Consider the following 25229-nt stretch of genomic DNA (forward strand, 5'->3'; position numbering starts at 1 on the left):
AGTGGGCAGTTCAATGAGCCATTTAAATGGGTTTACAAAAAAACAAACAAAAAAACACAAAAAAACCCTGCTCGACACCTAATTTTGTTGATTGCCTGTGATTTGGAGAAATTCATGCCCTAACAATGAATATTCAAGTGTTCTTGCTGGAGTAATCCAACACATTGCGAGATGGCATATGAAAACAACGTACACCTTCGAATTATCCCCACAGTGCAGCAGCCTTGGAGATACAAGTTAGGGTCTGGGCAAGGACTGTTTCGGAGCAAGATGCTGACTGGCATTTTTTTTTCTTTTTCAGTGCTGAGTGTTGCTGGCGACTGGCCAGGTCAGCAGATGGATACTCACAGATCTCTGGGCTCCCTCAGTGCCCCGTGGGTGCCTCCAGCCCCACTCTTGAGCAGCAGATACACATAAACCCAGTCCTGGAGGGCCAAGCTCGCCACCTCTGTGGATCCGGGGCCCATCACCAACTTCTCTGTGCTTCTTTTCCCTCATCAGGCTGATGGTGAGGAGTTTCAAATGAGGACAGCAGGTGCAGGAACTCAGGAAAGGCTGTGCCTAAATATGATGCGTGGCTAGGCTGAGTACTTTGAATGGAGGGCACTTGGTGAACAAAGATGGGGCAGGAGTCTTCTCTGAGCTCCCTTATCTGCCTCAAGACAGTTCTTCCAAAGGAACTCAGTTATCAGGAATCCCCTCCCTGGGATTCTTATCAACCAGGGAAGATTAACTAGGATCACTGGGACAGGAGACTGGAGGTTGACGCCACACCCAGACAGACTGTCCTATTCTTCTGAGGGCTGCTCCAGACAACTTTTATTACCTGAGAGACTTTATCTGCACAACAAGACAAACTTTAGCCACCAGGACCTTCCCCTGCTTACTCACTGATAACTCCACCTGCCCCCAGTCTCTGCAGCTCAGGATACTATATAAACTTCAATCATCTGACTCTTCTTCAAGTCTAAAATTTTAGGGCCCTTCATGTGCATGTGCGTGTATATCAATTAAATTTGTAGCCTAGCCATTGAACCTAGAACAGTGGACGGAAGATGTTTGCACTGCCCTACCAGGTGTCCTGCAGAGAGAAAAGATTAGCATGTAGAACACAACACCTCATGTTAGCTCTTGTTATTGTCACACTTAAGCCACTGGATTACAGTCACTCGTTTCCTATTTTTGCTGTAAATGCAACTGGTCCATGAGTTCTTAGAGGGCAGGGACCATAACTTACTCCTCTCTGCATCCAGTGCTCAGCACAACACATTCAATCGATATGTTTTGGACTGAGAAAAAGGGAATAGAATTGGAAAATTGTTTAGGAGAGAGCAAAGTGACAAAAGCAACCAAGCACAGGGACAAAAATGAGTAATTTCCGCTTTGGCGCGGGGGAAGGAATATCTGTGTGTCACCTTAGAGTCGCCTCTGGACCCAACATTCTTTTCATCTCAATGCACTTAACAAATTACTCCTCTCGGTTCCTTTGGGTCGACTACAGGCAGCAGTTCTGTAACTATAGCTTGTTTTCTTTGCAAAATGGACTTGAGTGCTAAAAAGGAAAGCAATTTTTAAAACCTCTTACCCAGAGGTGCTGGAAATGCTTTCCATCTGAACGTTGGGTCTATACTATGCATCTATAATCTTACAATTTGCACACTTCACCTTATATATGTCATACCTCAATAGAAAATTTAAAAAGTCCGTTCCCCATCAGTGGTGATTCTGACACCTGTTTACAATTTCACAACTGCTACCCTGGAATTCCTTTTCCTTGGTTGCCTCCCAACCCAATCCCAAAGGTGACCCATTGCTACTTAGCGTCTATTCCCCGGAATCTCCTGGCACTCACCGGAAGAGGCAAATCACTCCAGGCTTCAAAACCAGAAGCTTTTTGTTAAAGAGCACCCAAAATTCATGTTCACATAATCTATCCACCAGAGGGAGCCAACAAAACCCGAATAATACCAACATCCTGACCTTAGCCAGCCTCAAATCAAGATTCTCAGACAAGGACTGCAGAGTTCAGACACAAAAAGAATCCATTTCTTGCTTCCAAGGAAGGCATGTGAAATTTTACTGAAGGCAGATCTAATTCATGGCCTTATTTTTCTCAACAGTAGACATGTTTTAATAACAAGAGGCAACTGACTTTGAGGATGTTAACACTAATAAACATCTAGTAAGGAAATGAACATTGAAATAAGAAAAAAATATTTTACAGATTGGAAAGATTTTTCAATCGATGAGAGAAAAGTGCTAGCAATTTGTCTCCCTAGTGCTAACAATTTTTCTCCTTAATACAAGGATTTAATTTATAAGTACAGCTTATGATTGTCAGAGATGAGAAAATAGTTCCCATTGCATTTATGCAGGGCACCACTAGTATGTATGCAAATGAGAAAAAGGCACTCCTGTGAGGTCTGAGGCACCACTTGGTGAACAGAGCATGGGATGGATTTCAGATCCCACTGCCCCGTCAGGCAGCTTTGTGCACAGAGACATCTGTATGGAGCAGCCCAGCAGTCAGCAGGGGTGTCTCCAAGGGGCTTCTTGGGAGAGTTTAAATCCTCCCTCTCTCCAATGCTTTGATAAGAACTGTGAATTTCTTCATCTCACGTGAAATGTAGCTCCAAGACTAGTTGCCTACCTGTCCTCTTCCAATCAGGATGCTAACCTTAAATGCTTCCAATGGAGAAATTGACTCCACTGCTGAGCTAGGGAAGTGCACGTTTCCCATGCTCTTCTCTGTTTCCACATCACCCTGCAGGGAAGGAGCTGCTTGCAATTCCCCAGTTGCCATTTTCTTTATGATTTGCATTTTCTAATCACTCCTCAGTTCCTTATTTTTGCAATCACTAAATCCGTCAGCCATTCTCACTGGTTTGCAGGAGGAACTGGAAGCAGGCCGTTCGTTTAAACATCTTACGAGTGATCATTATCAGTCCTTACCTTATTTGATCTGACAATAGCACTGAATGCCATTGATCACTGTTTTCATCTGGCTGCCAGGTTACAGCCCTTGTGCTTTTCTTCCTCCCGAGCTGGCTGCTCCTTCTCAGTCTCTTGCCCTGATTCTGCCCCATCTTCCTGATTTCTAAGTGTGACAGTCATAAGCACCCTCTCCTTTGTTCTGTCTACACCACTGCTTAGGTGATCTCACGGGGCCTCTGACTTTGCATACCATCTCTCACAGACTGTGCCTCTGTGCCGAAAACCAGACCCATGTTCAACTGCCTACTCATCATCTCCATTTGGATGTCTAAAGGCCTCTCAAACTTCACATGTATGAAATCAAACTCTTAATCTCCCCCCATTATCTTCCTCACCTGAGCCAATGATGCCTCCTTTTTACTTATTTGTGCCAAAAATATCAGAATCATCCTTGGCTTGTCTCTCTCACTCTCCACGACAGCCAATGCTTTTGGTTCCAGAGCTGAAGTACGTCCAGAATTTGACGAATTCATACCACTCCACAGCTGTCACCCAGGTCTCAGCCACAGCACCTTCTCTTGCCTGGCTTGTTGCAATAGTTGAATTCACTTCCCTAATTCTGTCCTTCTCCCCCAACCCCCGCCACCGACTCAACCCCTCAACTTGTCGGTTTTCCTCACTGCAGTCAGAGGGACCCTGTTATAAGTGAGAGCACATCTGTCCTCTGGGTAGCATGTCTAACCTCACAGAGTGATGCCCAAGGAATTTGGAAAGGCTGCTGAGGATCCACATGGTCAATCAACTGCACTATTACTGGGTCCTTGAACTTACTTTGGGCGTACCCAAACTGCTCCCACCTCAGGGTCTTTGTCCTTGCTGATCCCTCCGCCAGTGCTCTTTCTGAAGATGTCCTTGAACTTGCTCCCATAACTCCCGTAATCTCTGCAATGCCATAACTTCGGCTAGGCCTTCCCTGACCTGATTACACTAAATAACACCCACACTCCTATCCGTCTCTGTCTGTCTTGCCTTCCTTTAATTTTCTCCATGGCATTTCTCTCCACTGTATGTGGGTAGGTTTAGGGACGTGGTCATGAACTTTACATGTTTTTTGTATGTACATATCTGTGTAGTGTATTGTCTTCCCACCAAGAATGTCAATCTGTGATACGAAGTGTTCTGTTTCCCCCATGCTATATCCCCAGCACCTAGAACATCGCCTAACAAAGAAGGGGTTTGAGAGATATCTGTTGAATGAACCCAGACAATTTATATACTGACTACAAATTGTAATATAATATTCAAAGTAAAACATGCTAAACTTTGCCTTAAATTCTCCCATGTTGCCCAGGTAGAAGTGGGCATCTTGGAAGGCTTTTAAAGAAATACAGTGATTACCCTTGAAGCACAGTGGATGCCACATGAATATTTGATGAATGGTGGAATGAAATCTGCCATCTTTGTGCTTGAGTAGATCGCCTAGAGGTAATTGGGCAAAAAAGGAAGCTACGAATCAACGTTCGTTAACCCCTTCTTGTGTTGAATCAAAAAACATTGTATTTATTACATTTTCTTTTTAATAACTGCTGTTAACTTTTATTATACAACTGGATTTGCATATGCTATATGCCCTTCTACATGAGTACACTATTAATGTTAATTTTTTATTGCTGATGCTGAAGAATCCAGTTTAACATCTTAGAAGAAAATATTCATCAGTATCTTAGAAGAGAATATCCATCAATAAAGTCAGGAGTTGCATTTCTATTTATCGCCTTATTGTGAAAGCTAATTGTTTATGTAAGGATTCCCACCTTGATGTGAGTTGTTGGCATATTAATGTATATTTACTATAATTGAATTCATGGTTTGAATAACATATGATTTAAATACACTTCAGAGACCCAAAACATAAATTCATTGAAAACAGAGGATAATTAAGGAAAAATTGTTCACTAAAAAATCATAGGAAGTAAATTGTTCTTTTCCTTCAATTTTTATTTTATTGTGTAAAAAGCACTTAACATGAGATCTACCCTCTTAACAAAATTTTAAGTGTACAATTCAGGTTTGTTAACCAGAGGCACAATTGCACAAAGCAAGCAGATCTCTAGAACTTCTTGCAAAACTGAAACTTTAAATCAATTGAATGGCAGCTCCCCACTTCTTCCACCTCCCCACCCCTCTATTCTCTGATTATTTGAGTTTGACTATTTTAGACAGATCATTTAAATGGGGTCATACAGTATTTGGCATATGCGAACAATGGGATATTATTCAGCTTGTAAGAAGAAGGAAATCCTGCAACACGCCACAACATGCAAGAACCTCAAAGACACGACACTTGTGAAATAACCTGACTTACAGTACCTGAGGAAGAACTTGCGTCGAAAAGTTTGTGGGCTTTCCTTTCTACATATGCTAGTTGTTTTGTGATGGGCTGACAGCTCTGACTCCATGAGAATTCTAAGGGAAATGACTAAACAGATTCCATTTTGCTCTGAGACTCCATGTTATGTAGGAAATAAGCTTCTCCCATGGGAACACCCTGCTTCTGTGCCCATCATCAGTTACTTGGTGTGACATGTTTAACAATACAGAATGATAATTCCTATGTAAAGAAAAATTGCTCTCTTTTGATTCCTGTTGCTCCTAAACAATGTACCATGTGAATGGTGATTGTGTGGATGTTAGTAACCATTCTTTAGTTTGTACCTAGGTAAGGGTCATTTTGACCCACTTCCCCCTCTGTTGATGACCTCATGATGTTAGTTTGTAATTTTGAATCATAGCAACAGACACTTATGATTAATGTGATTTTCGTATAAGAACCCCTATAACCCTGTGGTCAGGGCTGTTCTCCCAATAGCCATTTTTGGGGGCATCGCGTGAGACAGTCAGCCGGCAGGCTTAATAAAGACTCTCAAATTTGGACTTCTCAGTGGTGATCGGTCTGTTCTTAAATTGTGCCCCATAACAGTTTTAGTCAACTTTTTCACTTCTGTGACTAAAAGACTGACAAGGACAATTATAGAGGAGGAAAAGTTTATTTGGGGGTTCACTGTTGTGGAGGTCTCAGTCTATAGACAGCTGACTCCATTCCTCGGGGCTCGTGATGACACAGAACATCAGGGCAGAAGAGTGTGGTGGAGAGAAGCAGCTCACGTGATGATCAGAGAGCAAAAAGAGAGACTCCACTCTCCAGATGCAAAATATACCCTACCTCAAAGCCACGCCCCCAATGACGTACCTCCTCCAGCCACACCTCACCTGCCTTCAGTTACTACTCAGTTAATCCCATCAGGGGATGAAGTCACTCATTGGGTTAAGGCTCTCCTAACCCAATCATTTCTCCTCTAAATCTTTTTGCATCGTCTCACACATGAGCTTCTGCGGAACACCTCAAATCCAAATCATAACACTAGTGTTCGATTTTTATTTTTAAAAACATGTAAACATACAACATGCATATTCATCAGATTGTATATTTTAATGCCTATGTATGATAGAGGCTGTCCACGGGGGTGGTCAGTGTGGACTTTGGCCCTGGTCAGCCAGGACCTGAATCCCCCATCTCCTGGCTGTGGGTCTTGAGCAAACTATGTTGTCCTCAGCTTCTGTTTCCTTATAGGGCTGTTGAGAGGAATAACGAGGGGGTACAGATACAGCAGGCAAATAGTGCTGAGCAAACAGTAATCACTCAGTGAATGCTAGCTCTTGTTATTAGCTACACATAATGAAAATAAAGTTTCACCATCACATTCTCCCTTTGTAGCTAATGGGCTGAATTAATCCAATTTGCACTAATTTGTCAAAAATATCCAAATAGTTTCATGTGAAATTACTCCTAAAGAAAGAAAACCTTTTATACTAAAGAGGAGTGCTTAGCACCTTCTTGGAGATGCCAGTTTCTCTCCAGGAATCTACTGATTACACACACTTCAGAGGTCATAATTGGTACTCAGAGCTCCTAGAGATATTGCCTAGGTTATTGCTCAGAAACAGCCCACAGAAAGCCCATAGCAAACACTGGCTTCCAATGTGTTTCATTATCAATATTGATATTTTGAGATCATGACAAAGGGAGTGTGAGAAAGCTGATTAATTTACTAATTCTCCCCATTTCACTCTTTCTTCAGTCCATTACTTCCAATGCCCACTAACAGGTGCAGGCACATGCAAGCACACATGCGAAACACATCCTCATCCCGTGGGCTCCCCACTTCAAAAATGAGAGAAGGTGGTTGATTACATACCATGCTGACCTCTGCGTTCATGTTTGTGAGCTCTGCTTTAGGGAAGACTATCATAATAAAGACTTGTGATTTTTCTGAAACACCTTGATGCAGGTATATTCTATCCCTGCTAATTCTAGAAGGAATGGTAGACTGGTCTCATGTTGAATTTGAAATTGTCGAGCATGTTATGATTTAGGATGCTTATGAACATCTCAGTCAATGCCACTTTGGCATACACAATGGCTAATTTCTTTTCCATTGGATTTCTTTTGAAAAATTGAGGTAAGAGCCACGTAACATAGACCTAATCATTGTAAAGTATACAATTCAGTGGCATTAAGTATATTCTCAATATGGGGCAACCACTACTTTGCTCTAGTTTTAAAAGTTTTCCCTGACCCTAAAAATCACCTCCTGCACATTAGGACATCACTCCACTGCCTTCATTTCTCCCATTAATATACTTTCCGTCTCTATGAACTTGCTTGTTCTGGATATATCACATAAAGGGGATCATATGATATGTGACGTTTTGTGTCTCACTGAATTTTCATATCACTTTTTGTTTATCCATTTATTCACGGATGGACATTGAAGTTGTTTCTACCTTTTGGCTACTACAAATGGTGTTTCTATAAACACTGATTCACATGTGTCTGTGTGGACATGTTTTCTTTACTCCTGTGTACATAATCCAGGATGGATTTGCTGGGTCATAAGTTAACTCAATGTTTAATTTTTCAGGAACTGTCAAACTATTTTCCACAGCTTCTGTCTTATTTTATATTTCCACCAGTAATATACAAAGATTCCTATTTCTCCATTTTCTCACCACCACTAATTTTGAATTTTGTTTTGTTTTGGTTTTAAATGAAAGCCATCCTAGTGGTTATGAATTGGGATGGCATTGTGGTTATAATTTGCATTTTCCTTTAGGACTAATGATGTTGGACTCTTTTTTTTTTTTTTTTTTTTTTTTTTTTTTTAGGACAAGATCTCATTATGTTGACCTGGTTGGCTGTCCTCTTGCTCAGCACCCGCAAGCAGCTGAGATTACAATCATGTACCACCATGCTCAAGTCTGTTGAACATATCTTCATATACTTATTGGCTATTTTATGACTTGGGTTTATATTATTTAGGTTCCTTGTCCATTTAAAAAATTTGGGTTTCTTTTTGTTGTTGAGTTGTAAGAGTTCCTCATATGTGGTAGGTACTAAACCCTAACCAGATAAGCGATGTTTAAATCAAATTTCCATTGAGGTTTCAACAAGACTCAGTAAGAACAATTTAGAGCAGGCTCAAAGTTTCAGAGGTTCTAGTTTACAGAGGGTCAATTCCATTGCTCTGGGTCTGAGATGAGAAAGAACACCGTGGCAGAGCAAAGCAGGTCAGGAAATGGCAACCAGGAAGCAGAGAGAGCTTTGCTCACCAAGGACAAAATGTAAACCCCAAAGGTACACCCCCAGTGACCTACTTCCTCTAGCCACACCCTACCTGTCTACAGTTACCACCTAGTTTATCCATACCAGTGGGTTAGTCCACTGATTAGGTTATAGCTCTCATAAATTAATCATTTCACCTTTGAACATTCTTGCATTGTCTCACACATAAGCTTTTGGGGGACACCTCATCTAAACCACAATACATGATTTGCAAAATTTTCCCTTTCCCATCTTCTCATTCTGTATACTTTTATTATTGATCATGACCTTTGATGCACAAAAGTTTTCAATTTTTAGAAAGTCTGATTTATGTACTTTTTTTCTCCTGTTGTTTGTGCTTTTGGTGTAACCCAAGAATCCACAGCCAAATTCAAGTCAAGTCTCAAATTCATAAGAAAATGCAAGGGACTCCAAATGCCCAAAACATAATAAAAAAGAAAAACAAAGTTGAGGTATTCACACTTCCCAAGACTGAAACTTTAACACAGCAACTGTAATCAAAACAGTATGTCACAGACATAGGATAGACATAATGACCAATGGACTAGAACTGAAATTCAAGAAATAAATCCAAACATTGATATTCCAAAAAGAATGCTGGCCCAGTTCAATGGGAGAAATACTGCATTTAATAAGTGGTGTTGGAACAACTGGATCTCCAAATGTTAAAGGATGAAGCTGCATCCCTACCTCACACCCTATATATAAAAATTAACACAAAATGAATCAATGACCTAAGAATAAAAGCTAAAATGATAAGCTTGTAGAAGACAACATAGGAGTAAGATTCACCATGGATAATGTAAATTCACAGACAATTCTTGCCACCAGTTGAAAGTGAACCTCTTTTCCATCATACATTTTGCCTGGTGAGAATGCTGATGAACTTGACTTTCTTCTTATGTAATTCCTCTGTGATGCTTCATGAGAAATGTCCTAGAATAATATCAGAAAGAAAATCAAAAACAATGTGTGTGCCTAAGCTAATCCTAACAATTAAGTACGATTGACCATGAGTAATAAAAATAAAACCCAAATACACGTTTTAAATGGAACGCACTCCGCTTTTAAAAATTCATTTGGTGGACTGATCAACTCTTCCTTGCATCTCTTTCCCACTTGATAATGTTATTAGGAGTCGATAACGTAATGGTTAGAAGCACAGAGCCTGGAACCAGAGAGAATAGAGCCCAGTCCTGGCATCACCATGGACTTAACTGTAGGACATTTTGTCATTTATTGAACCTCTCTCTGTGCCTCAACTCCCTAACCTTTAAAACCCTACTTCCTAGGATTGTTGCCTAGCACACAGTAGGCTTTTTAAAGTGTGTGCTATTATTTCTAGGACTGAGATAGGTCAGAGCAACCAAGAGAAGTGATTATATGCTTTCTAATGCACTGGTTATCTTGCCCATGGTTATATCCAGGGACCTAGAGAAAGCAGCCCATGTGGTAGCCTGGGCCTATAGACCTCCAACCCCACCCAGTGCAACTGACCAAGGGCTCCAACTGCCATGCTCTGAAATCCATCACCACATTTTCACAGGGCCTCATTTTACACCAACTGCTCCCAGCCAGGGACTAAGTGCTGTAGGAATGCCAAGGGAGGCCATTCGGGGGAATCAGGGTCAACTTTGGCTCAAGCACTCTTTGATAAGCTTGTCCAAACTTCTTTATTCTGAAGGACCAGCAGGATCTTCTATCCCACTTTGCTTTCATTCCAGATCAGACTTGCATCACAAACAATGCCTTGCCAAACTTCCCCACCTCCCTCTCTATTTTCTTCACTGTTTAATCCCATATTGGGATTTGATTCGTAGAGGGTTTGAACTCACGCAGGCTAGCATTCAAAGCTCTCTTAGATATGATCTTATCCAATTTTCCAATTTTCCTTCTTATTTTCCATCTCTTACTTACATGGGACTTTCACTCTTGGTTCCCAAATGTGCATAATCCTCTCTCTCTCTCTCTCTCTCTCTCTCTCTCTCTCTCTCTCTGATAATTGGAAGTGAACCAGGGGTGCTTTGCCATTGTGCTATATATCTTCAGTCCTTTTTAAAAATCTTCTACTTTGAGACAGAGTCTCACTAAGTTGCAAAGGATCAGGCTAAGTTTCTGAGGCTGGCTTCAATCTTGCAATCCTCCTGCCTCAGCCTCCAGAGTTGCTGGGCTTATGGGTATGCACTACCACACCTAACTAGTACTTTCCTACTTTGAGCTTTTGCCCCAGCTCCTCCACTGAGAAAGTACTCACTACCTGGTCATTTTTGCCTTTGCATTCACATTTGTCTATTGATCTTGCTTCTCACATGTCACCTTCTCTGAGATTTTCAAGATTGGGTCAGTCAGATACACTCTTTTCCTTCTCTACACCTCTGGGACTCTTGTTTCTGAGTTCTTTCTCGGGCTTACTAATAACCTTGAATATATCTCGCTCTGAACTGTCCAAAGAACCCAGCTTGTATAGAATAGGCTCCTGATATTTGTAGAACATAGTTGAAAAATTAGGGGAAATTCTATTCTAGTGAATTTGATTTTTAACATTCACAATTTCCAACAGCTCACATTCATTTTGCTTGATACAGCAACAATGTATCGGGGTGATTAAAAAAGAAACCCATGCATCAAGGCACGTAGGGCAGAATATAGCCCTAATATTTTAGGCATTTTAATGTTGCTTAAAATGCTTCATCAAATGTGGCAGATTTACCTCCCAAAGGAGTGATGATTTGAAATTCTAAAATAGTTTTGGGTTTGTCTGTGTCCACGTGTACGGATGTGGACCAGGGAACCAGGACAAACAATGGTAAGAGAATGTTTCTTCTTTCAACAAAGGGTCCTTGGCTTAAGGGCTGGTGAGCCCAATGTCTCTCCCTTTGGGCTCCACTTCAGAAGCAGAGAAGGGGGATTCTGTCATTTTGAAGAATGTTTATAGGTGGTCTATGTATAGTAATGCCAATGAGTACTAACGAGCTCACTGTGTAGAGAATCTTATTTCTTCACATATGCCTGATCATCTGTGATCATCATTGTGGCTGACATTTATCAATTTTGCAATATGTGCCAGGAGCTTTTAATTCAGTTCTTCCAACAGACTTATCTTTATATCACACACAGGTTAGGTGACTTATCCCTAGGTCATGCTAGGCCCTTAAGCAAATCCTTGAGAAGTGCATTATAGGTATCCAAAAAGTATGTGAATCATATAAAATCAATTTCTTCTCCCCAAACTCATCCTAGTGTTTTTTTTGGTCCATTTCCTTAGACAATCCAGCGCAAGAAAACTGTCATCATTAGACCAAAGGCAAGGTTTGGCATTTAGCCAGGGTACAGCCGTGGTGCCAGGTCAGTCTTAGGTAAAGGCTGTAACTCTTTAACCTGAGTCTCTGATCATTTCCGGTGGAGCATACACACTCAGGTAAGACTTCTCAGGTGGAAATCAGGAAGAGGGAGGCCAGCACGGGGATCCAATAGCACCTGCTTGGACGCTCACTTATTAATGATTTAACAAGGGTGGTCACATGGGACAACGGCTGCTCTTCTTAGCCCTTGTTTTTCTCACTAACAGCAAATTGACCAAGATGGACGTGTCCAGCAGAAAAAAGGAGGAGGAGGAGAGCACCTTCACCAACATTTCTCTAGTGGATGACACGGGTAAGAAAGAAATGGGTGGATTCTTAAAAACAATTCAGCAACTGCTAGGTAGGTTTTAAAAACTATAACCTTTATTATTTTTATTAAAATGGCAAACCATCCTCATTCTAGAAACCTTGAGAAAACATAGCTACAAAACAGTTTTTAATTAAGAACTGTTTTTCTTCTTTTAAATTAAGTGATAATTTTTAAGGTTCCTGTGGTTATGTTATATGGGTTTTTGAAAATAAATCAACAAATAAAATATAAAATATTCATTTCCTGAAAGTTCTGGAATCATAACCTCAAAGTTGTTTCTAAACCTATGATATTATTACCATATTCTTGTTCACTTATAGTCAGTTTCAAATCTACTTCATCAAATCAGTTTATCTCTTCTAAAAAATGACCTAGAATCCACTATGATTAGCTTTAAGAATTATTTTAGAAAATGTCCGGGTTTTAGGCAAGGACAAAGTTTGCTGAATTTAATATGGAGAAGGAAATCAAGTGGGGGGAGTGGGTATAAAATGCTGACGGTAGGGATAACTGGGGCTCATTCGATGTCTTGGAGAAAATAGACAGTGCTGAATTGCACAATGCTAACTAGAAACATTTCAAACCTGTAAGCACCCACATCATCTTGGTGTGTGTGTGTGTGTGTGTGTGTGTGTGTGTGTGTGTGTGTTGGTGTTGGTGGTTTTCCATCCAGGTTCCTTAGCACAATCATAGGAAGAAGCCAGCAAGACTGAGCTAAGCCATGGGGGTTACTGCTTTTGATTAACAGAGAGCAGAGCATGAATATTTAACATCCATTGCTCTTTCATACAGCCACGCTTCTCCACTTCCTCCCTAAATGCTCAGATTCAAAACAGCGTCTTTCTAAAGTGCAGCCAGACAATTAACACAAACCGCCAGCCGGAGCTGAGCTTCCCTCCCAGCCCCGCGTAAACATGCTGGAGTCTTGGAAATGAAACAGGAGTATTTTCAGTCTTTGTAAGAAGAGGAAAGGTACAAAGTCCCGGGGGCTGTTGAAGAAATGGGATACTGCTGTCCTTAACACACTGCCACCCAGGCGTTTTAGAAAAATGAGAAAGCTGCAGAAGGCAGTGAAGGAAACAAAGACAGAGGGAAACCTAAGTTTCTTAGCTTCCAGAAGACCCGCTGAGCATGATCATGCGCTAGGGAGTCCTATGCGCCGTGGGCAGGGCAGCTCAGACAGGGCACTTGCTGGCTTGCTTGGGATGCAGCTGAGCCCTTAATATTCCCTGCACTGTAATGTGGGCTAAGCCTAGAAGCAAGGCTCTTGGGTGGTGGGTGTTGAGTCTATGAAGTTCTTCTCTGTCATCCACCCCATTACATTCCTTTCTTCATCCACTCCCTGTCTCATCTTCTGCCATACTTCCAGGGGAGGAGACAGCAGGAGGGCAGGGAATTTGAATTCAGATGTAGTCCTCTCTTGGCAATGGTTTCAAGAGGGAATCCCTCAGAGCTGCTTTGAACAAACTGAGCCAGAGTGTCCTCGCTCCCATTGGAAACCCTTTCTTCCTTGGTTAGACCAAGTCACCAGCATCTCAGTGCACAAAGGTCTTCAGGACCTGGTCCAGCGGGGAAGCCAGCGGCAGGCTCAGGAACTCATACTAATTTGTGCTGTTTAAGTATTTCAAAATGGTGAGTGGAAATTGTTGATATACTTGTGACCGAAATGTGCCAGTTAACTAAAACACCATGTGTCTTTGGCTTTTGAGGTCTACCTGATCTGTTGGATGTGGCAGCACTGGTTAGCTCTTATTAAAAAGAGCTTCTTGGAATCCGATAAACACAAACAGGAAAATAAACTATGAACTAAAGGAAGTTTGTTCAGTAGGGCATCATTCAAACTGTGGAGTCTAGGGACTGGGGATATGGCTCAGTTGGTAAAGCTCTTGCCTAGTGTGCATGAAGCCCTGGGTTCAATTCTAGGGTACACACACACAAAAGAAAAACTGTGGAGTCCATGCAAGAGGAAAGCATTAAAAAATGTTGCTTGTATCATAAAAAATGTTTAGTCCAATTTCTTGTTTTTCTCTTTGTGACACACACACACACACACACACGTGTGCATTGCAGTGTATACACACATGTAGTATACAACGAAAATGGAGCCCAGAGAGGTTAAGAACCTTGCCCAGGATTACAGAACCAAACTGGAGAGGAAGGACGCATTTGCTGAATCCCTGATTTAAAGCATTTATTGGATTCCAGATACAATGCGAGGTATCTGAATAAGCATCTACTAAACAAGTATTTAAATTTTACATCATCATGGAATAGTATCGTCCTATTTAAAAATGATAAAACTCTAAAAACCTGAGTAACTTGCTCAAGGCCACTATGTAGCAAGTGGCAGAGCAGATGACAGGTCACGCATGATGGGACACTTCCACTGGGCGCTCTTCTCACTGTGCTCTTTCTACACTGCCATCGAGTAGTAGCCGTTGTGTTAATTCATTCTCAGCTCTTCAGGAGCTTGTGGCAACAGGGGCCAGGGAAAGTCGTGCCCCTTTATGAAACACCGCAAATAGCAATGATAGGCTTCATGAGACTGTCTCGGTGATTCCCTGGAAAGTGCACCGGCTGCAGGATGCTAGCCGGTTGGTCTATTTGAAGCTGCTAGATGAGGAGTCTGTCACACTAGGTCGCTCTCTCTCCTTCTGGGGCGGGCTCCCAGTGTGGCTGCTTCAGACCTGGTCACCGCCTCATTCACATCTATCACCTGCTCTCTTATAACTTCTTTTCTTATTCAGAGACTGGCAAGAGAAAGGGGAAGGAAGTTTGTGCTAACTCTGGGAAAGGGTTTGTTTGAGAGAGGACTGAAGGTCTTAGTTATATTTTGGTTTATTTTTGGATTTTATTCATTTATTTTTATTTATTTATTTGTTTATTATTTAACTGTTTATTTATTCTGGTATTGGGGCTTAAATCCAGTGGTGCTCTACCACTGAGCCACACCCCCAGTTCCTCTTTTATATTTTTATTTCGAGAGAGGGCCTTGCTAAGTCGCTGAGGCTGGTCTCAAGCTTGGGATCCTCCTTAGCCTCGCCAGTTGTTGGGATTACAGGCACATGCCACCACACCCGCTGGATTTCATTTATTTAAGTAATACTTCTTACTAGCATGAAGCCATGAGAACTGGCTATATCTGTGGTTATTCAAATCACAAACCAGTAGTGTTCCATAAACTCTACGAGGTTAATTGTGTGGCTTTGAGAGCAAATGTCCAAAAGAAACCAGGTTCTAAATGATAGGACTGCACACCAGCCAATGCTGTCTAACCTCAGCGTTCTGCCCAGTGTGCCCAGGTGCCCCAGGGTACTATGGCAAGCTCACAGGAGCTCCCTGGGGTGTCTCAATCTCTACCAGAGACTGTGAGAACTTCTGACAGAGATCATTCCAATTTCACATTAGACACAGCTGCATTTCTTTCAATGAAACCATCTCTTTTCTGCAGTTGCTATGACAAAAAGCAAATTCTGTGTGAAAATCAATGTAGAACAGGTAATGAGGGTGGTAGTTTGAGGTCGGGGAAGTTATATAATGCCAACTGATGTGCACATCCCCTAAGCACAGACGCTCCTGGACTTACGATGGGGCTGAATCCTAACGTACCCATTATAAGTTCAAAATATCCTAAGTAAAAACGCATTTCATACACCAGTCCACTGTGCATCATAGCTTAAGGGCAGAGCACCCTGTAAGGATCAGTTGACCGACTGGGAGCTGCGCTCACTGAGCTGCCCAGCAGCTACAGAGGATCTTATCACACATCACCAACCCAGTAAAAGATCAAAATTCAGTTTGATTTCTACTGAAATCACACCATAGTCAAAGTTCAAAAAATTCATACGTCGAACTCTTGTAATTCAGGGATTGTCTGTAATTGTGTTTATTTAAGAATGAAATTAAAATGCTTTCTTTTCAATGTAGGAGTCATTTGTTAAGATGTTTGGATCTAAACACTTAACACATGGAAACTGTTGGGTGTTTCTCCTGGCCTTGGAGCCCTGTGACAAAATTACTGAGACACTAAAGGCACTGTAAACCAAGCCAGTTTGGGAATCTCTGGTCTAAGTTGTACCATGGATGAACTGGCCTCACCTCTGACACTGCTGAGGCGGGCGCCATGCTGTGCAGAGCGGAAGACGTGGCAGTACTGGTCTCCGCTCCTTGCTTCTGTTCCTGCTCCCCTGCCTTGAGGCCACACCCTCTCCTTCTCAGGCTCTTCTGGGAACCCATCTTCTCCAGTGTTTCCCCAAGCTTTGGTTCTTGGCTACTTTCTCTTCAGACACTCTCCTTACACCATCTCATCCACTCCTGGTTCCATTGTCACCGTCCAGGTTATAGACCAGTGACTCTAAAACAGGGTTGGCCAATGCAAACACTTCAGAGCCAGCCAATGTGTGTGGGAAAGAGGCTGTTATGCTTTGAATGTGAGGTGTCCCCCAAAATCCCCTGTAACAATGCAGACACGTTCAGAGGTGAGATGATGGGATTCTGAGAGCCGTACCCTCATCGGTCCATCCTAGTTTGAATGGACAAACTGGGTGGTAACTGCAGGCAGGTGGGGTGTGGTTAGAAGGTGGGTCACTGGAGGCATGCCTTGGAAGGGTGCATCTTCCCTGTGGCCCCTGCCCTCCTCCCTCTCTCTGTTTCCTGACCTGGCCTTGACCCAGCAGCTTTCCTCGGCTCAGTCCTTGCCTTGATGTCCTGCCTCACCTTGGGCCAGAGCAATGGGTCTGTGTATGGACTGAGACCTCTGAAATCATGAGCCCCAAATAAGCTTTGCCCCCTCTAACTTGTTCTTGTCAGATATTTCAGTCACAGTGATAAAAAAAAAAAAGTTAACGAAAACAGAGGCGATTGTAAGTTACCATTTATTTTATTCAGTTTCAAAACAGCAAAAGAATTACTGAAATTTCAACTCAGTGAGGTTTTGCATCGTGTGTCATTTAACTGTTCTAGGCACTGCTCCCACCCTGGCTTATTTAGCAATGGCGTCTCGAGTTTCATTCTTGCAAGGACAGGCTTTGTTTTCATAGTAGATATGGGAACACTTTCTATTTCTTGCCACCATTTTCCTTGAAATACACGGTCCTCCTGGACTATATTCCATTTCCACTTTTTCCTCATTTTTACATTTATTTTTTAATTAACAAATAAAAACTGTATATATTGAGGGTGTGCAACATGTTTTTTGTTGTAGTGTAGCTCAATCAGCTAATTAACATAGATTAACATATATACACATATATAATCTCACATCGGTTTTTTGTAATGAGATCATTAAAAGCTACCATCTTAGCAATTTAATTATCTACTATATTGTTCCTAACTATAGTCTTTACAATATACAACAGATTTCTCGAACTTATTTCTCCTGTCCAACATGGAATTTTATATCCTTTAACCAACATCTCCCCCAATCTCCCTAACCCCGAGCCTTTGTTAATTCCCATTCCATTCTCTGCTTCTGTGAGTATAACTTTTTCAGATTCCACTATGGATTAGATCACATAATTTTTGTCTTTCTATGCCTACTATAATGATTTCCAGGTTCATGCATGAAATCATACATGGATTTCACTCCTTTTAAGGCTGGATACTATTCCACTTCTAAGACATACCACAGTTTCTTTATCTCCGGAACTATCAACTGGTATTTAGGTGGTTTCTGTTTCATGCTGCCATGAACATGGGAGCTCAGATACCTCTTTGACCTACTGATTTTATTTCCTTTGGATACAGTGGTGGGATAGATGGATCATTTGTAGTTCTAACTTGTAATTTTTTGAAGAACCCCCATGCTTTTTTCCAAAATGGTTGTATTAATTTGCATTCCTGCCAACAGTGTACAAGGATTCCCTCTTCTACACACCTTCACCCTCACTTGTTACCTTCCATCTTTTGGTAATAGCCATTTTAACAGGTGGGTGTGCTATCTCCCTTGTGATTTTAATTTGCATTTCTCCAGTGGTTAGTGATATCAAACATTTATATGTCTTTTTTTTTTTTTTTTTTTTTTGAGAAATGTCTACTTAGGTTCTTTGCCTATTGTTAAATCGGGTTATTTGTTTTCTTGCATTTTCTAGTTTGATTTGAGATAAGTGAACAAAAAATAGCATACTTTCCTCTTTACCGCTAAAAAAAAAAAAACAAAAAACCAACAATGAATTTCCAAGACGCACACATATTTTGATTCTTTGTGCAATTTCCTGATTTTTCCATGATTTTTTGGTGAACTTCCTGTTTTTTTACCTATTGCTAATTTTAAAAACGACGACACAGAGGTCCAGATGTAACACATCAGCAGCACAGTTGTGACTGCAGGCGAAACTATTTTCAGACTTCACTTCTTGAACTTCATCGGTTGTCTTCCTATCTCTTCTGAATTTTTGAATCATAATTCCATTTCCTCTTAGATCCCTGGATATTGCCCAGTTTTCAAATGGACTTACCTTTCCCTCAAATCTATTCCCCTTCTTGGACTCATAACTTGAATGAATCACCCCACCATCCACCCGTTAGAAATCCATGTGACTCCTCCCACAATCCAATCAATCACTGAATCTTGTTGACGTGATCATAACTTGGCCTTCACCCCTGCCGCTACCTCCCTAGTCAGGCCCTCATGACTCCCCGTGAGCCACGTCACCTCCCCTCAGCAGTTTCTCCTATTTCCATTCACATTCTCTCAGATCCATCATCCACACTGGCCGTATCACTCTTTTCAGAGAACAATCGATGCCTCTCATCCCCTGCTGGATGAAGTCCAAGACACTTAGCAGGACATTTGAGGTCTCCCTTTTCCTGGCTCTCCCTACCTCTTCTTGTCGTTTCCTGCCCCACGGTTTGGGCTCAGTAGGAGATACTTAGTACTTATTTCATGAGCTGTGTACTGCCCCTCCCTTAGCCTGGAATGATACACCCATTTTTGTCTTTGCCTGACCAGTTCCTTCTTGCTCTTTAAGACCCCATGCAGCATCGCCTCCCCGAGGAAGCCTTCCTTGATCTTCCCAGGCTGCATGAGGCTTCCTCCTTGCTTGCTGAGAACCCTGATATTACCTCTACCTGTGCAGTTTCAGAGCACAGTGTAGCTGGGGAGATAGCTCAGCTGGTAGAGTGCTTGCCTCGCAAGGACAAGGCCCTGAGTTCGATCCCCAGTGCTGCAAAAAAAAAAAAAAAAAACAAACTCAGAGCACAGTGTAGTTGTATATGTATATGTCCTACCCAACCGACTGAGAATTTCTAGAGGACAGAGCCTGGTTTTAAATGTCCAGAAACAGCTGGCACCTAGCACAGGGGCTGGCACATAAGAGATGCTCAATACATTTTTGCTAAAGAATTGTAACTGAATTAGTGTGTGTGTCGAGGTGAGGATGAGTTAGAGAGACCAGCCCCTAGGCAAGAATCAGCTTCGAAGATCATTTTTCATAAATCATTTCTACACTTTTGAGCTTCTTTCCTGTCTGCACTTTGGGTCAGTTTAGTTCTATTCTCAGAAAAGCTCCATTGAACACCTACTATCATAAGTCAGATACTAGACAGGAGCCCGCTATTCACAGAGTTGGCGCAGGCGGTATGACTTGAACTTCAGAACCAGAAATGCCAGGATCTGAATCTGTTCGACTTTGAGTAAGTTATTTAACATGCCCAGGCTCAGTCCCTTCAGGTGCGCGATGATCACAAGAGTGTCTCAGAAACCTTTTGAAAACCAAAATAGTACAGGAGGCTTCTTGAGCTAGCTGGGCCCACAGTCCCGTCTACATTTTGTTCCCTCCGCTGCCCACTTCAAGGAGCTCACACAAAAGTTTCTTAAAAGGCTTCGAGATCTGCCCGCACCAGTTCTCATGGTAACGGCAGTGTCCCGTGGAACTGGTACTGTAAGCCAGGACTGGCTGTTGACGTGGTCCTGATAAGGGAGCTCCGGGGACGAGGGGGAGGTGGACGTGAACAAACTCTTTACACGAGAGCGCGATTCTTTTCTGATAAATAGAATGAAGCCACTTTCTTCCCTCTTCATCCCGGCCTCGCCGCTTCCCCATCGATGTCCTTCCCGCCGCTCTCCTTTATGCCCCAGCCTGCTTCCTGACTCTGCTTTCTAAAACCGCCCCTGAATAATATTCAAAGCTGTGGCTGCGGCTGCTTTTGGCATCAGCCAATTAGCCCCCATTGTCAGGTTGTAATGTGCTTCCCAGACAAGTGGCACAATTGTTGTGTGCTTTTATTCAGTGCCGCTTCCTACCACTCTGCAGAAAATGTAACAATACCCCCTCATGCCTGCTGAAAGCAGCCTGGGTTTGAAAAGCTTTCAGAAGGCCATCTGCCATCCCCCCCGGCCAAGCAGAAGATCAGAATGACGCCCTGCATTAGTTAGCACTCGTAGGAAAAGGTATCAAGAGCTTGTGTTCCTTTTCATCTCATCTGCCATTATAATATGGGCTAAAGAAGGAAATAGACTTGTGGCTACCCAGCTGGGAGAAACACTGAGCAGTAGCAGGAGTCTTGTCCCTGAAGAGGGAGCAAGTCTTTCTTTTCTGGTGCTGAATGGAGCTAGAGTTTGCAGACAGCACCACGCTCCCAAGTGCCTGCTGTGTGGCTGTTAATAGCTTTGCCAGGTTACGCTGGACATCTTGGGAGACAGCTATGTGGACAGAGTCCCAGAATGGGTGCATCATCGAATAAGTATCCGGGGATGTGGCGAGTGCCACGTGTGTGTGTGTGTGTGTGTGTGTGTGTGCACTGATGTGCTGACCAGGACCAGCCAAGCTCCCCTGGTGTCATCGCTATTTACACACACAATGAATTTGGCCATAAATATTAATTAAGATTATTCAGACATTCTTAAGGGCATCAAAAAAAATTATCGCTAGCATGATATCTTCAGTGGAATTGAACAAGTATATTCATTGCACCAGTAATGGTAGAAAGTTCCAGCAAATCTTAATTGGCATTTGGGATCCAACTAAGTATGGATAATGACATTGGCAGAGTGAAATATCTGTCCCTGTAAGCTGAAGATAATATGGATGGTGGCATTAGGAATACCTCCTCTGGCCCAGTAAAATGCCTTAGAGACTTAGCATAAGAGATTTAATAAGAAGAAGGAGATTAAGCCCGCTCCTTAGCTGCTTCTGAGGGTGGTATGGCTCTGGGGTCGCTAATGTATTGCTAGAAATTGTAAGTGCTCTTTCTGCGAAAAAAAATCTTCAAACAGAAGAAATCCACTTAACTGAAATAAATGATCTAGCATAATGAAAAAACTAGTTTTAATAAACAAGCTTAAGAAATGGAGTGCAAGGGCAGTGTCTAACTGTTTTTAGTCATCTAGAGCGTTCTCTAATTTTCTCATCAAAGGAAAAGTACTAATATTTTGACTCTTCCTTCAATAGACAAAAATCATCCATCAGTTGCCTCATATTGGCAATGTTTTTTTTCTTCTTCATTAGATTAGCAAAAAAACAAAAGTGGAAATTAGATTTCTTTACACATTAAATGTATATAAAATCCTTCAAAATTGTGGTAATTTTTTTCCCCAGAGGAGGTGCCAAAAATCAGGGGTGAATTTTGTTTACTTGAGCTCCTGAGATCATGAGACGCTGACCTTTCTCAGGTTTGCTTCCTGTTGAGAAAGTGGTGAAGAGCTTGGTTGCTCCTTGACCCGTTTCACAAAGGCCTGGGTTGGGCAGGATCTTTGGACTCAATGGGCCTCATAGGCCTCCTGTCTGAAATGACTTGTCCAGAATTTAAGGATCAGAGCCCTTAGGGACTCTTAACATCATCAGGCATGCAGAGAGAAAGGGGACATCAGCCACCAATGAACGGGACAGATGAGAAACCAGCTTCTGCTGGGTTCCCCAGCCCTAGAGATAGACATTTTAAATGATGAAAAAGTATGAAAGATCCTACTGGTATGTAGGTCAATCACAGAACCAAAGTCATCATACAAAAGGTTCCAGAAAGATATGTTTTGCTCTCCTATGTAGATTTTTATGTTCATTTTTGAATGCTCAACGTGAGAAAGATGAAGACCCTGGTGGCGGCCCACATTCAGGGCCCTGGAGACAACACACCCTCTTTGCTGCCTTTGCTTTGGAGTGACATGCATCTGCGCCCCGCCAGCCTTCTCGGGCAGCTCGGTCCACAGCTGGCCTTTTCAGCCTTTCCCGGCTTTCTCCGGGGTTAATCATTGTTCCCTTCTCGGCACACGCGTCTCATTGTCAGTCTGATGACTTTGACTCAGAGCGCTGGGCTGTGCACATGCGTGGTTCCCATCGCCGGCAGTCAACGCTGTTCCAGAAGCTGGAGTTTTAAAGCACCTTTTCCTCCTCTTATCCGCGCCCCCCGCCCCAGGAGCTGCACTAGCTTTTCCCAGCAGACAAAAGGCTCTGCTCCTGTGTGCTCTCCTGTGTGACTCTTGCTTTCATTTTCATTCTTGTTAGCAGGGTCAGTGGGCTTTTCTCAGGTCACAATAACCATTTAGAAAGCTTCGTTTGTACAAATATTTAGGTTAATTGTCTCAGCAATGTTTCACCTCATCAGTTTCTTTCTTTCTTTCTTTCTTTCTTTCTTTCTTTCTTTCTTTCTTTCCTTTCTTTCTTTCTTTCTTTCTTCCTTCCTTCCTTCCTTCCTTCCTTCCTTCCTTCCTTCCTTCCTTCCTTCCTTCCTTCCCTCCCTCCCTCCTTCCTTCCTTCCTTTCTTTCTTTCTCTTTCTTTCCTTCTTTCTTCTTCTTTCTTTCTTTTTTTTAAAATTTATTTATTTTTTTATTTTAGACTCCTCACTGACTTGAGCTTCAAGTCACCTCAGCGTGCACAGTGGGTTCTGTCCCTTCTGCTTTGAGCCCTCTAACAGTGTAAAACTGGGACTTCTGTAAATAAAATATCACTGACATATAATTTGTGTAATTTGAGAGAATCTTCAGTTTGTAATGACTGTTGATCCCCAAACACTAAATTTCTCAGTTTGTCCCTGTGAAATACATAGTGACCCCAGCACAGGACTGAAAGTCTACCTTTCAAGGATTTTTTCAAAGACCACTTTTTAATTTTGCACATTTGGGGGGGGGGTAAGACAGATACTAACTTCTCTATTTGTCCATTTCATAATTTAGGACATTATTCTTTTTCCATCTTGTGTAATCATTTGAAAGTGGGAGGAATTATGAAGATTCACAATTACCTGATGTTGCATGCTCCTTGATTACATCTTGAAGGCTTTTTTTTTTTTTTTCATACCTTTTTGGAGGGAGGCGGAAAAACCAAAGCAGGTGTTGGAGAAAGATGATTAATCAGATGTTGTTCTAGTTTTGCTGTAGGTTCTGAATTCTGGTCATTAGAAAACCTGTTGGTGTTTTAGGAAATCCTAATAATTCTTTGGATTCTTGTTACTGTCTAAAAAAGGGCTGGGTGTGGTGGTACATGCTTGTAGTCCCAGCAGCTCAGGAGGCTGAGGCAGGAGGATGGCAAGTTCAAGGCCAGCCTTAGCAACTTAGCAAGATCCTTTGTCTCACATTAAATGTAAAAACTGGCTGAGGATGTGGCTCAGTGTTTAAGCACCCCTGAGTTCAATCCCTGGTTACCGCTCCCCCCTCAATAAAAAGGTTATCACAAATAAAACTAAAAGGGTCGAAAAAAATGTTTGGAGCAAGCCCACATTTTATTAACTAGTCATTTATCTTTTAGATGGATAATAATAATAATAACAAACATTTGCTAAGAACTTGTTACCTAAGAAGTTCACATTCATGATCTAATTAAATCCTCACAAATATCACAGGGTAAGTATTATTATCCTGGTTTCTCAGATTGAAAACTGGGGCTAAGAAAGATTTAGTGACTTGTACAAAGCAGAGCTGGGATTCTAGCTCAGGTCCAAGTGACTTTGAAGCCTTTGTCAAGTGATAAAGCATCAGAGTAGAAATTACTAGATAGATTGCATAACTACATCACACTGACTAGGCAGAAGCAATAAGGTGCCCACGCTGCAGGTATTGAATAATGAAATATGGTCCTGTACTTACATTATGAGGTCAGTGTTTCAAAAATGTAATCACAGAATCAGAGGGCAAGAAGAGCCCCAGAGGCTCGCTAGCAATCTTGGGACATGCTCAGACAAGAGAAGGAGAATATAAAATTGTATCTATGTTGTGATTACAACCATGGAAAAGTAATTTATGTATATGGACTCAGACAGGAAGGGAACCAAAAAAATGTATTTATTAGTGTGAAGGGATTAGAGATTATTAGATTTTCATGGTGTTACATTTATATATATTTTTTAAAGAATAAGATCAACACCAGAGTTTTTCTAATATATGAAAGTAAAATATCAATCCTAACAGGAAAGCTAGCAATGCTTAGATTATGGACATCTATCAACACGTCTTTTGCATTTTTAGTAATACATGCAAAAATTGTCTTAGAAAAATAAAATCTAGAAAATGGGAAATTCTACAGGACACAGAAGGTGGGGAGCAGTACAGAGAGAAGATACAAAGGGTAAATGCCACCCATCGACAGAGTCTGACTCATTTTGCCTTTTATTTTAAAACAATCTCAAACTACAGAAAATTGTCAAGTACTTTAAAAAGAATTATTTTTCCTGAATTAATTGAGGCTGAGTTACCAACTCCATCGCCCTTGGATACTTTAGTATTTCCTACAGACAAGGACTTTCTCCCACATAATGTAATTAACAAGTCAAGAAAACAACAATACCATTCCTCACTCCAAGGCTCAAAGCTCATGTGAGCTTGGTTGTCCTGATGATATGATTTGTTGCCGAAGGACCAGCTCAGAATCCCACATTGCGTTCAGCTGTCCCATCGCTTTAACCTCCTTCCTTCTGAACAATTCCTCAATCTTTACTTGACTTTCATAACTTGGATGCTTTTAAAAATTAGGAGGCAGTTCTTTTGTGAATTGACCTTCAAGTGTGTTTGTC

At 41.8% G+C, this 25229-nt stretch overlaps 1 protein-coding gene across 3 annotated transcripts in view; it reads left to right on the forward strand.

Annotated features, from left to right (window-relative positions):
- Positions 1 to 12159: 12159 nt before the first annotated feature.
- Positions 12160 to 25229, forward strand: part of Scoc (short coiled-coil protein) — a 35493-nt gene continuing 22423 nt past the window's right edge. For 2 of the 3 annotated variants that reach the window (XM_047567532.1, XM_047567533.1), the window contains exon 1: positions 12160 to 12271. In XM_047567532.1, the coding sequence (XP_047423488.1) occupies positions 12199 to 12271 (73 nt within the window). In that variant the 5' untranslated portion in view covers positions 12160 to 12198. Of the gene's footprint in view, positions 12272 to 12300; positions 12320 to 25229 lie in introns of those variants that run through there. The other variant, XM_047567534.1, reaches the window with a different exon arrangement.

This window comes from Sciurus carolinensis, chromosome 10 (assembly GCF_902686445.1).
Source record: "Sciurus carolinensis chromosome 10, mSciCar1.2, whole genome shotgun sequence".
In the NCBI taxonomy this organism is placed as follows: domain Eukaryota; kingdom Metazoa; phylum Chordata; class Mammalia; order Rodentia; family Sciuridae; genus Sciurus; species Sciurus carolinensis.